General features: G+C 41.7%; 1 protein-coding gene across 2 annotated transcripts in view; it reads right to left on the bottom strand.

The window, feature by feature from the left end:
- Positions 1-13,342, bottom strand: part of dync2h1 (dynein cytoplasmic 2 heavy chain 1) — a 524,787-nt gene that overhangs the window by 156,791 nt on the left and 354,654 nt on the right. For both annotated transcript variants that reach the window (XM_078222026.1, XM_078222027.1), the window contains one exon: positions 12,309-12,434. In XM_078222026.1, the coding sequence (XP_078078152.1) occupies positions 12,309-12,434 (126 nt within the window). The remainder of the gene's footprint in view (positions 1-12,308; positions 12,435-13,342) is intronic.

Here is a 13,342-nt window from a genome sequence, read left to right as displayed (position 1 = left end):
GAGGGAGTTTCTGCAGGGTTGGAAGAGGCTGGTTGTGATTGTGTGCGGGTGGTGAGGGTGGTGAGAGAGAAAGCGAGTGAGTTTATGTCTCATGCTCACACATAGTTTCAAGATGCCAACTCACCTCCTTCCCCCACATATCAACACACAATCATACCCATTCACAGTGGGTGAGGGTGAGTGAGTGAACATCAAGCGATTAGGAGGTAGCCAGGCTGGCACTGCCCAAGGGGCACCCCCCCCCCTTTACCCCTAACCTCCCCAAAGGGCCTCAATGGCCTCTCTTCCCTCTAGCAAGGTCGGGCCACCTTTTCCCCATTAGTGGGGAGCAGAAGTAAACCACGCTGGATGGAACCACTCCCGCTGGGGGTGGGGGGGGCGTGGAGTGGAGGTGGAGAGACGCTATTGGGCCCAGAACCCAGTGAATTCTGTCCTGGACCCGCCAATCATATGGAAATGGAGATTTCCATATGATAAGCAGCTCTGCGCCAATTTCCGGCACAGAGCTGATTACATCAAAAGGTTTAATTTCGGAGACATGTGGAGGCTGTGGCGCCCAGCGGGAAGCCCACGAAACGGCCCCCACTGATGTCTCCCGGCCCACTGCGTTACTCGAGCAGCACAGCGGGCTGGTAGAATTGCTCCGTTACCAGTACACCACAATCGCTCCATGGATAGCAAATCGGCTAAGAATATAGAAAGCCCTGATTCAAATTAGAGGAAGCTGTTCCAGCAGAATCAGCGTAGCAACAATTGTTATTTATTATTTACATTAATGAATTGGATTTAGGAACAAGCAATTCAGCATTAAAATATTGTTTAACACTGCAACTACACATTTCTTTAGGCATAAATTAGTGGGAAATTCCAGGTCTTATGTATGAAGGTCTATTAGTTGCTGAAATTCTGCACCGGTATGTTTTGATATTTTTATTCCAGCAACTGGTGTGTTTAGGTTAAAGTTCTCTGCTACTATTAGCGTATTGATACAAAAAAGTCTTGAGTGATGGACTCCTTATAAATCCAATACAATGCAGGGCTTTTTCGCCTAAAAGTATTATTGATTAGTTTCTTATAAGTTATCTTAGAGGTGTTGTTACATTCCTTTCTACTGAAGCAATACAGGGTATCCACCTTTTTTAGATTGGCTGGAGATTTCTTGGGCACTATGGAATCGGGGGTGTGGGGCAGTGAGCATTTACACTCCATTAAGGTTCAACCAGCTGAATGAGGCAGGTGGGGTTCCTTATCTTAATTTTCTGAAGGTATTTCAGTGAGAACTCATTAAGAAGGAGAGCAAAAGAAATTGCACCTTAGGTCTTGCCACTGGCAGCTGATTCATCAAAGAAACTGAAATGGTAAGCAGCACTTTGAGCACTTGATGTGATCTTTTTGTCAGGTCAGCAGGGATTTGGGAAGGTTCTGAAGCCAGCAGCCATGAAAGTTCAGATCAGCAACAAATCTCCATTCACACCAGAGGAACCAGAAGATTTTGCCGTTGGGAAGGGCTAGAAAAGTTTGGCTCATATTTGGATTTCCACAGCCTTGGTGTGCTCCACCTGATTTTCATCCAGATGAATGGAGGGAGGACAATACAAACCTACTTAATCCTAGAGAACCCAAATTAGTTTTTAAAAACCAAGAGACTGTGAAGTAAAATTCCCCTCATAGCACACTTCTGTGGTACATCAAGACTCCTTTAATATTCATTGCATGTCATGTACTGATGCTTATTCCGTCTATTGGAATTTCATGCACTAAGATGATAAACAAATCCATTTACTTCCCTAGATTGTATCTGTGCAATATTTTAAATTGGAATTAAAATAATGTATTTTGTTGGGGTAAATTTATAACTTGTATACAGTTCTGAAAAGAAGCTTTTTCTTGTTTTACGAGGAAACAAGGTGAAATGTTGAGGTCCATGGTGGAAGGCACCACCAATATTAACATAACACAAAAAATAGGAGCTAGAATGAAGAAGGATAAAAGAGAAGACAAAGTCAATCTGAAAAGAGGGACCTGGTAAATGCAAAGTTGAAGCTTCGAAGATTGATTCAGGAAGGAAACAGAGAGGGAAGGAGATCCAATTTAAGCTGTTTTCCAGACTGTAATCAATGATTGCCATGAATACTATTCAGCAGAATAAGAATAGTGCAATCCTAATTTCAAAAAAGTTAATAATATAGTCCAGCAATATTTTCCTGCTCTATGCGCACACTTAAATATTAATACAGATTCCTACAGAACCATTTAAATTCGCAGATTTTAAAAACAGCCTGGCATATTATTAAGTGAAACAAAAGTATTAAACATTAATAGTAAAATTAGAGAACACAAGAGATGGGAACCAGAGTAGAGCATGTGACTCTTCGAGACTTCTCTCATTCATTACGATCCTGGCTGTTCTTGGGCTTTGATGCCACTCTCTCACCCTCTCCCCATATCTCTTAGTTCCTTGACAAACCGAAAAGATTGTCTATTCCAGCCTTAAATATAGTCAATGATGGAGAATTGACAACCTCCCGGGGTAGAAAATTCTAAAGATTCACAATCCTCTTGTAAAGAAATATCTCCACAACTCAGTCCTAAACAATCAAATCCGAATTATGAGACTGTGACCCATGTTCTAGATTCCCCAGCCAGAGATGCATAATCTTAAATACCTCTGTCAGGTCACCACTCAGCTAATTATTTTCCAGAGAAAGGAGTCCATATTTCTTAATGGATATAATCTCTTACTTTCAGTATTCCCCAGAAGGCCTGCATGCTCTCAAGGGGGAGAAACCAGCATAAGTTTTCTTTTTACTGCAGCTATCTTTTGCTGAAAGTCATCTTTGTGATGATTATGGAAAAGCAAAATCCCTTTAAAAACGAATTTACTTTTCTTGATATTTGAAGAGCTCCCCGACAACTACAATGGGGAAGCTGTTTCACTCCATAATGGATTGTGAGGTAGCAAATTGGATTTATTATGTGAGTATCTCATTCAATTGTTATCTTTGCAATCACCGTCTCTGAAGTTGAAAAACAAGAGGGCTCAGAATTTCCTGTTCAGTGCATAGTATCACTTAACGAGTGTACAAGAGGAAATCAGGCAGAGTGATGATCACACCACTAATGGAATGCACCCAATTCTTTGTCCATCCATTTATTTAAATGGAAGAAAATCAGGCAGGCTCCATTACAAAGGGGCAAACTTTTCTGTGCAACATTTTGGCATGCATTCCACTCAGGGGGTACTTTATGCTCAGGAGTTGACAAAGGTAAATGTTCCTTTAATTGTACCCTTTATGTTATTTTCAAAACTCCTAATGCATGATGGACTATTTTGTATCTTTGCGACATCCCACAAATATGAAGCAGTTGTTATTTGGGGTGGGGTATTCCAGTCCCGTTCACCTTGGTACCAGAAATTCCCACCCGAAGTTAATGGACCTTTTGCTGGTTCGTCAAATTTTCCTTCCCACCTGCAACAATTCCCACTGCAGGTGGGACCAGTCAATCCAGCCCCACCTGCTGGTCTTTTCTATATCTATATGTGGAATAATGATCACTCTATGCTGTACTAGATTTTGGGGATTCGTTATTGATGCACCATCAATCGAGCAAAGACTAGTTTGTATGCAAGAACAAATTTGCTTTTATTAGCAAAAGACTTGGAGCACACCCATGCCGATGAACTGGTCCAGACTGAGGCAGGGGGGTGGGGAGCAGTCGCCTTTATACCTGTGGGAGGAGTCTTGGGTAGGGCCGGCAGGGATGTGTCCAGGCATGTCACATATACAGGTAATAAACTAACAGTGGTTTACCACAGTTATTGAAGAAAAACAAATAAATGATGTTAAACTAGATGGAACACACTGGGAGAAGGTGAACAGCTCTAGTTTCTATATTTTAAAAAGCATACGGAGAAATACAGAGAAAGAAAAAGGCCGCATGGTGGCACAGTGGTTAGCACTGCTGTCTCACAGCGCCAGGGACCCGGGTTCAATTCCCGGTTTGGGTGACTGTCTGTGTGGAGTTTAAACATTCTCTCTGTGTCTGCATGGGTTTCCGCCGGGTACTCCGGTTTCCTCCCATAGTCCAAAAATGTGTGGGTTAAGTTGATTGGCCATGCTAAATTGCTCGTTAGGGATATGTCAGGGGTAAGTAGGGTAAATGTGTGGGGTTACAGAGATAGAGCCTGGGTGGTGGGATTGTTGTCGGTGCAGGCTCGATGGGCTGAATGGCCTCCTTCAGCACTATAGGGGTTCTATGATTCTTCTATGAAAGTGTAAAACAATTTTATGAAAATGCAGAATTGAGGTGTTTTACCAATCAGAGGCTACTTTCTCTGGAGAAAAAACAGTAGTAGTGGGAAGACTGAAAGGCAATTGGAGTCTTCAAGAGACAGATTTTTAGTAGCTTAAGGTATCAAGTTATATGGACTTAAATTTAAGGTACAGATCTGTCATGATCTAATTAAATTGCAGAGCAGACTAAACAGGTTAAATGATTTGCTCCCGTTGCTGTGTACTTAAAGAGAAATTCAAATTGTAATTTTAACAGGCTTTATGGGTTTAGTTATTAGCAGCAATTAAAGCAGGGATTTAGGGTCTTCCTGCCCTTCTATGTCGCTAAAATTTCCCATTCTCCTCCTTCTTCTCCTCGTTAATCTTCCTCTACCTGTACCCTTAGTTTGCCTAGATTCACTTGTGCCCATCCTTGAACTTGCTTAACCTGAATAATGTATTGGGTCTTGAATCCCGATGTGCAATGATATAGAAGATTAAATTAACCACCACAAATAGTCTTTAATATCTAATTGCAGCAGGTCTTGCACAGACGTTTGCTTGTTACATTCAATTAGATTGATGAGTCAGGGAGGAAAAATTACCTAAACTCCTGCTGTGAATATTAGCAATGCATTCCTTAGTGCTAAAACTAGCACAATAAATCAATAGCTACGGCTTTATGTAGAATCTGTGGGACATTAAAATTAAACGATCAAGAAAATTGGCACCATGCTAAGCTTAAGGGTGCAGAAAGCACTTTTATGAAGCAAACATTTTTTTTATTCATTCGTGGCACATGGGCATTGCTGACTGGCTAGCAGTTATTGCCCATCCCTAATTGCCCTTCAGAAGGTGATGGTGAGCTGCCTTCTTGAATCGCTGCAGTCCATATGCTGACTCACAATGCTCTTAGGGAGGAACTGTGAAGAAATGGTTATATATTTCCAAGTCAGGATGGTGAGTGGCTTGGAGGGGAATTTGTAGGTGATGGTGTTCCCATGTATCTGCTGCCCTTGTCCTTTTAGATGGAAGTGGTCGTTTGGAAGGTGCTGTCTAAGGATCTTTGGTGAATTGCTGCAATGCATTTTGTAGATAGTACACACTGCTACTACTGAGCGTCAGTATCAGAGGGAGTGAATATTTGTAGATGTGGTGCCAATCAAGCAGGCTGCTTTGTCCTGGATGGTGTCAAGCTTCTTGAGTGTTGTTGGAGCTGTACCCATCCAGGCAAATGGAGAGTATTCCATCACATTCCTGACTTGTGCCTTGTAGATAGTGGATAGGCTTTGGGGAGTCAGGAGGTGAGTTACTCGCTGCAGTACTGCTAGCCTCTGACCTGCTCTTGTAGCCACTGTGTTTATGTGGCGAGTTCATTTGAGTTTCTGGTCAATGGTAACCAAAAGAATGTTGACAGTGGGGGATTCAGTGATAGTGACACCATTGAATGTCATGGGGCAGTGGTTCTCGTGTCTCTTATTGGTGATGGTCATTGCCTGGCATTTGTGTAGCGCGAATGTTACTTGCCACTTGTCAGCCCAAGCCTGGATATTGTCCAGGTCTTGCTGCATTTGAACGTGGACTGCTTCAGTATATGAGTGGTCGTGAATGGTACTGAACATTGTGCAACCATCAGCGAACATCCTCATTTCTGACCTTATGACAGAGGGAAGGTCATTGATGAAGCAGTTGAAGATAGTTGGGTCTAAGACACAATCCTGAGGGACTCCTGCAGAGATGGCTTTGAGCTGAGATGACTGACCCTCCACAACCATCTTCCTATGTACCAGGAATGACTCCAACCAGCGGAGAGTTTGTCCTCTGCTACCCATTGATTCCAGTTTCGCTAGAGATCCTGAATGCGGCCTTGATGTCAAGGGCTGTCACTCTCACCCCACCCCTGGAATTCAGCTCTTTCTTCCATGTTTGAACCAAGACAGTAATGAGCAGAGTATGCAGCACAGTCATTGCATCCCCTGCTGCTCTTGTCCTGATATAAGATATGAGGCAGATGCAAAGAATCCTCAAGGAGAGTTCAATAAGCAATGTGAGGGGCCAGGAACACTGTAGATACAGTATAGAAAGAGTGAAGATCTCCATTGTGGTCTGAATAGAAAACCAAAGGCTTCCCTAGATTTTAGGACATTGATGAGGTGTGCATGTCCAATCATTCCTGGCCGTCCTTGTTCAAATGTAACATTGAGCTGACATACGGGTCATTGCTGCAAGTAAGGAGGCTGCAGGCAAGTTGGTCTTGACTGCAAGAGGAATTGAGTGTAGAATTGAAGAGGTGTGCGCAGTTGATTGCAGCCTTTGTGAGACCTCAAATGGAGGAATGTTTGATTTGCATGTCTCCTTGTCAAGGGTTCGAACAGATCTCACCTACAGGGAGTGCGACCAAAGTGCAGAACATCATTAAAGGACCAGGATATTATCCCATGAAGCAAGAGTGAGTAGAATGTGCCTTTGTGATAGACTGTGATGAGGATTCAGAGGCTATCGTTGCAAAGCCTCAAGAGCCTTTACAGGGCTTTGCAGGCTCTCCATGCAGGGAAGATGTTCAACTAGGTGGGGGTGTCCAGAATGACAAAACACAGTCTTGCACTGACCAAGGCCATCTCGGACTGAGATGTGTAGGGCTCTCTGCAACTGAAGGGTAATGACTGGTTGGATCTCCACACCCTGTAGTGCAGTTGAGGGAGGCACTGACATTGAGTGGACTCCAAAGTTACTTCAATCCTTTTTGGAATGATAAGATGTCAGGGATATGGGGTTGCTGAGGGCAATTGGAAATCAGTGACCGGTCACAAGAACATATGGAGGGGCACTGTTGAGGGACCAAATAATCTACTCATGATGTTCTTCCCTGTGCATCCATATTTCTGGTTACATCGAAAGAGCTCTCAGCCAGGTCTACTATCCATTGGGAGCAGGTCTGAGGATGACTTGAGTGCATCCTGGCCAAGGTAAGAAATGATATTGTTTTCAAGATTCCATGCATACAGACTTTGTGAGGGAATGGAAAAAGTTTCATTTCCCAGTTCGTGGGAGAATGGAGTGCTGTGCAAGTTCTGAAGTGTGCATTTGGTGCAAGGAGTCTGAATATCAGCTCAGTTTGGCACAAGCAAAGGGTCCCAAAAACAGCAAGGTTGTTGTTAAGTAGTGCACTTTAATTCAGCTATCATAAACCGCAAGAAACTACAAAAGGTCATGAATGTAGCCGAATCGATCACGCAAACAAGCCTCCCATCCATTGTCTACACTTCCCGCTGCCTCGGCAAAGCAGACAGCATAATTAAGGACCCCATGCATCCTGGACATACTCTCTTCCACCTTGTTCCATTGGGAAAATAATACAAAAGTCAAAGGCCACATACCAACTCAAGAACAGCTTCTTCCCTGTTGCCATCGGACTTCTGAATGGACCTACCCCAGCTCGACAAGCTGAATGGCCTCCTTTCTCTACACCATAGCTATGACTGTAACACTACATTCTGCACTCTTTCCTTTCCTTCTCTATGAACGGTATGCTTTGTATAGCACGCAAGAAATAATACTTTTCACTGTATGTTAATACATGTGACAATAATAAATCAAATCAAAATAAATATATTTAGTAAAATATAATGTGTGTTACAAATAAGTAGCTGTGGCCTGCGGGTTAGGGAGATTATCCATCCTAAACTGACCCTTAGTTTCAGGGGGATTAGCAGGGTAAATACATGGGGTTATGGGAATACATGGATGGGAATTGTTGTCGGTGCAGGCCCAATGGGACGAATGGCCTCCTTCTTGCCTATAAGGATTCTAGCTAGCAGAGGATTCTACATGAAATCCACCATCTTACAATTGGATCAAAGCACACGTGACATGCTGACCCTCTGAACAAACCCCAAACCATGTGGACTTCTTCCCCAAAAACCCTCCCTGCATTGCCCATAGACCCTGCCTTCCTTGCCCAGTCTTTACTCCATCCTTCTCCATTGAACCTGCTTCTCTTGCCCAGCCTTCGCTCCACCCTACCTCGCTGACTCTGCCTCCCTTCTTGGCTTGGACTATGGAAACCTGGGGTGGAATTTTCCTGAAGCTGACGTTTATCAGTGGTCCCCAAGAAGGCCAAAGCAATGGCTGCTCACTCCAAAGTCCAGGAAGAAGGCTACCATGCATGCCACTAATATGCAGTTGTAAATGTGAAAGCACAAATTTCCCGCTGACAACTTGTGACAACATGTCGCAGCATGGTGGCAGAGTGGTTAGCACTGCAGCCTCACAGCACCAAGGACCTGGGTTCAATTGCGGCCTTGGGTCACTTTGTGGAGTTTGCACGTTCTCTCCGTGCCTGCATAGGTTTCCTCCGGATACTCCAGTTTCATCCCACAGTCCAAAGATGTGCATGTTAGGTTGTTTGGGCATGCTAAATTGCCCCTTAGTGTCGGGGGATTAGCAGGGTAAATACATGGGGTTACGGGGATAGGGCCTGGGTGGGATTATTGTCGGTGCAGGCTTGACAAGCTGAATGGCCTCCTTCTGCACTGTAGGAATTCTATGATTCTATGATTTCGATGAGCTGGCCTTTTAATGAACATGTTTGACATGCAAATGCACGCAAAAGAGCTTCCCGACACTATTTATCAGGAAGCTCAACCCGCCTTTAAAGTTCAGAGAAATTCATTGTAAAAGTTCATCGCTGTTGGGAAACTGTTTTTTGACCTTCCATTAAATTAAGTGGAAGGTTTTAGTTTTGATAGGCTTGCTTAGACATGCCATAAGGACAATATTAGACTGCTGTATAATTTTAAGAGTGTCACACATCATTATTTGCGGATGTTTGGCTAATTCAAACTGATCAAAATAGTCCTAAAAATGATCAATTTTGTTGTGTTCTTCGAAAACAAAATAAATTGTATCCAACTTTGGGCACACTTTACAAAAAATGCGAAGGCATTGGATTGAGTGCACAAAAGGTTCACAAGAATGGTTTCAGAGATGAGAAACATCTATTATGAAGATAGATTAGAGGAATTGGGACTGTTTCCCGTGGATAGAGGTATTTGAACAGATAGGGAGAAATTGTTCCCACTTATAAAGGGATTGAGAAGGGTTCCGGGGAAAAGGCAGTAGGTGAATTGCTCATTTAGAGAGCCGGTGCAGACATAATGGACCAAATGACCTCCCTCTGCACTGTAGCAATTCTGTCACTCTCACACTAAGTTAACTTGCGCAAATTGATATTCCTTTTCATGTGAGATCTATCTGAAGATACTAAGATCACCAGTCTCCAATATACAGAAACAATGTTGTACTAACTGTAAGTGGGAACCCTAATAGGTTAGTAAGATTTTTAAATCATTAGACATTAAAGCACTGACAGAACTACCAGCATTAGGTTAAATTACTTTTAAAACAAGCTTATAAGCTAACAAGAGAATAGTTTACACACGTGAATGCAGTAAGAGATTTAAACAAATGATCATGATTTTAAAACACATATGCTGATATTTTGAATGTATTAATGTATTTTTTAAGACATATTGTTCATTTTAGCCAACAGCAATTTGCTACAAGGCATCGTGGTAAAAAGGCATTAGGATGAAGTCATATTCCAAGAGAATGTTTAGACCATGGGTTTATGCAAGATTTATCAGTAACATTTTGGGCAGAAAAAACACCTAGGACACTTAATCACATTTCATGAATAAAGATTATTCACTGTTAGAATGTAACCGGTGACAGTTTTGTATTGAATGTAATGTGACCAATGGTAACAAGCTGTAAGGGTCAGCTGACCCAATAAACCATGGAACCAATTACAGAGTGATGTGATGGTCGGCTGACCAGCTGACTCACTATAAATAAGAACCCGTTGGGAATTGTGGGGAGCTTAGAATGGCCCAGCGCAAGGCCCCAAGTTTAGAGTAATGAAGTTTCCCTATGAAACCCTTTCTTTGATTTACAAGTTGGAGTAAGTTTTGTTATATTTTTATTGATTGCATTTGAAGAGTTCCTTCTGAAGAAACATTCACTACCCAGACAAGGTGGATGCATGCCCAGACATGGAGTCATGTGTTAATCTGGTTTGGCAGTGACCTGTAAGGGAACCCATTGGAACGTTCATTTGAACTTTGGGCTGGCGTCTGAGGTCACTAGGCAACACGGGAAGGGGGGTCAGCCAAGACAGGAATTAGCTTTCAAATTCTACAGACTAATAAAATACATTATGCCAGAGAGTAAGATATGGTTGGCTAAGATACATGACAGGTATTATTGCTGATTTGTGTATATTGAAGATGATTGATTTTAAGCTAATGAAAGACGGGGGTTATTGATAAGAAAACCTATAATTGATCTGTTTTGAATTGTAAATGTGAGATTTCATCAGAGCGGTCTGGCAGCTCTATCTCAGACCCTTTGATGGTCCCCTGGCAGTTACTGGTTAAATAAAGTTACGTCTTTAATATAGAGACACTGGCTTCTTGAGTCTTGTATTGTCTGAAGTTTAGGCAGAACTGGTCACATTGGGTACCCCACCAACACCAACTAAAAAAAAAACCCCACATAGTTCCGCACATGTCTGGGTCATGTTCGTCCAGCAAATCTAAAAAACATTCCCCAAGCCGAAAAACTTGTTGGTTTGATTGGCCTACATTCCTTTGTCATACACTCAACCATGCAGTCAGTTCAGATTTCCTATCATGGTCAGCTAGTTCATAAAGTTCGATGTTGTGACATTATGGATGGAATTCCATGAAAAAAATCTTTGACAAGTAGTTGCATAATAATTAAGCTAATCTTGCGGCTATGAAAGCCTGAATGAAAAAGAAACAATAACATATATTAGGGCAAAATATACTTACAACTTGTCTGTGGCCTCCATTTAAGGACCACTGGTTAGATTGCTGAAAACACAAAACCCCTGCCAAAAACAGCATGCACGGCACATGTTCATGTCTAATTTTGTATGGAGGTCCTAAAACTGGAATTAGTACCCCTATTTGCAGATTCAATGCACCAAATGCCTGTTTCAGGAAGACATATTGTTAACTTAGAATTCACTGACTTCCAACTTGGCAAGCTTCGCATTTCCAGGGTGATATGGCAGGAGAGCTTGCACCCAGAATTGCAGCAATATCCAATTTCTCCCCCTTAATCTTTTACAAATCTTGTTAGTTCTATAGCTTCAGCTAAAATCCACACAAATGCTTAAAACATATTCTTGAAAGGGTTTATTTTATTTACATGACTATTGCCAATACACTAGATATTAATCTGCAGAAAACTCCCATTATCCTTGAGGATTAATTTAACGTTCAATTATGTGACACCTTTTCAATGATTTTTGTTTAGAAATCCATTAAAGCTATGAAGTGCTTCTGTGGATAGATATGCCACCACTGTATAAGTATATAATGAAAATGGGATTTCATTTTGGAGTCAGCTACGACTGAACTCAATAGAATATTCTATGTTATTTAATCACACCTTGTTCCTCATATTTAGGATATCAGTCAAGTAGGGTTCACATGGAAGAGTTTTTGTGCCGGTCTCATCATTCATTATTCTACAAGAGTGCAGGAGTTGGAACTTACAATGTGGGTTACGAAAGAGGCTTGGAATCAACTGTGTTTGTCCATCATTATATATTGTCCTTCATGTTGTGCAATATAACTGATATTTTGATTCTTCAGATGTTAATTACATAATATTTCTATTCCTAATACTGCAAAATCTTTAACAGGAATTACTTCATCGTGATGAAAAGCTAATTGATTAGAAAGCTGCAATTAAAAAGACTTTGTTAAATGTAGGAACATCAGAAACATTCCAGTGGTCAAGGTTATGATTACCAGTTTTTTCATACCAGGTTGAAAAATGGCTATGTAGAGTTGAAGGCAAATAAAATAACTTTGACAAGAGGCTTATATAGTGAACATTTGAACTTTATAGAAACAAAATGATTACTGGCTGGCAGTGTCTTAGAGACATAAAAGTGTTGATTGGAACTCTAAACAAGCTTGAAGCAATAACAATGCTTACCTTTTCCAAAAATGGAAGCCAGACTGTAACCAGATGCAGGTTCTTTAAACACAACCATTCTCCATTGCGTGCACATTCCTTTAGTGTTTGGATGGCTATATCAGCTTGACCCTGGCCCATAGCCACCTGCAGATGGTAAAAAGGAATACAATTTTTGCCTCTGCTAATGTCTTTGAAATGTTAACTATTTAATAATCATGTCATTTGATAAACATAAATTGAACAGCTGTGATATTGCACACTTAAACTACACTAATCTCAGCTAAAGGTATTATAGCTAGCTATAGTATTTTACCTAGATTTCCAAAAAGCACAGATTACTTAAATTGCATTATCATGCATTTAAGACATAATTTAAATAAGACCTTTGCAGTCTGATTTTTTACATTTCATCTATCTATAAACTGTTCCCTCTCTCCATAGGCTGATATTCAAGAAAAAGTCAAAAAACTAAGGCCTGAATTTTTGCTTCTGAGTCATGAGCACGGAGTCAGGAAAATTGCCTGTTCTGCAAACCGGACGTGGGAGAAAGTGCCCCGGATAGTCAGATTTTCGCTCTTCGATGTGAACGTGGGCTGGGCAAAAGACCAACCTTGGTAATCTGGCAGTTGGACACAGAAGTACAGAAAAACAATAAACTGCCCTCTAGCCCTCAACACCTCACATCCCCTTACCTTCCACATACTCCCCATGACACATACATGCCAAACCCATGTTGCCTCAGCCCCCCCTCCCCCAACCCATTCCCTAAGGCCATTTATAGCCCCTATGTCAACCTATGCCCCTCCATGGCTTTTCATAACCTCCATGACAATCTATGTCCCTCTACCAATCCTGCTTGGCCCTTTATAATCCATGTGCCAACTCATGTTCCCCACATCCACTACCCTTTGCCTTTACATCCCCCATGCCAACTCACACAGCATCTACCATGGACAGACCTCAGGATCCAAACTGAGGTAAAACAATGTAAAGTTCTAAGTGTCTATCGATTAATTCACCTGTTAAAAATTCCACCCAACCATTCTAGTTTT

Source organism: Mustelus asterias, chromosome 10 (genome assembly GCF_964213995.1).
Source record: "Mustelus asterias chromosome 10, sMusAst1.hap1.1, whole genome shotgun sequence".
NCBI lineage: Eukaryota > Metazoa > Chordata > Chondrichthyes > Carcharhiniformes > Triakidae > Mustelus > Mustelus asterias.
Note: the sequence above shows the minus strand (reverse complement) of the source record. Positions and strands in the feature narration are given on the sequence as shown.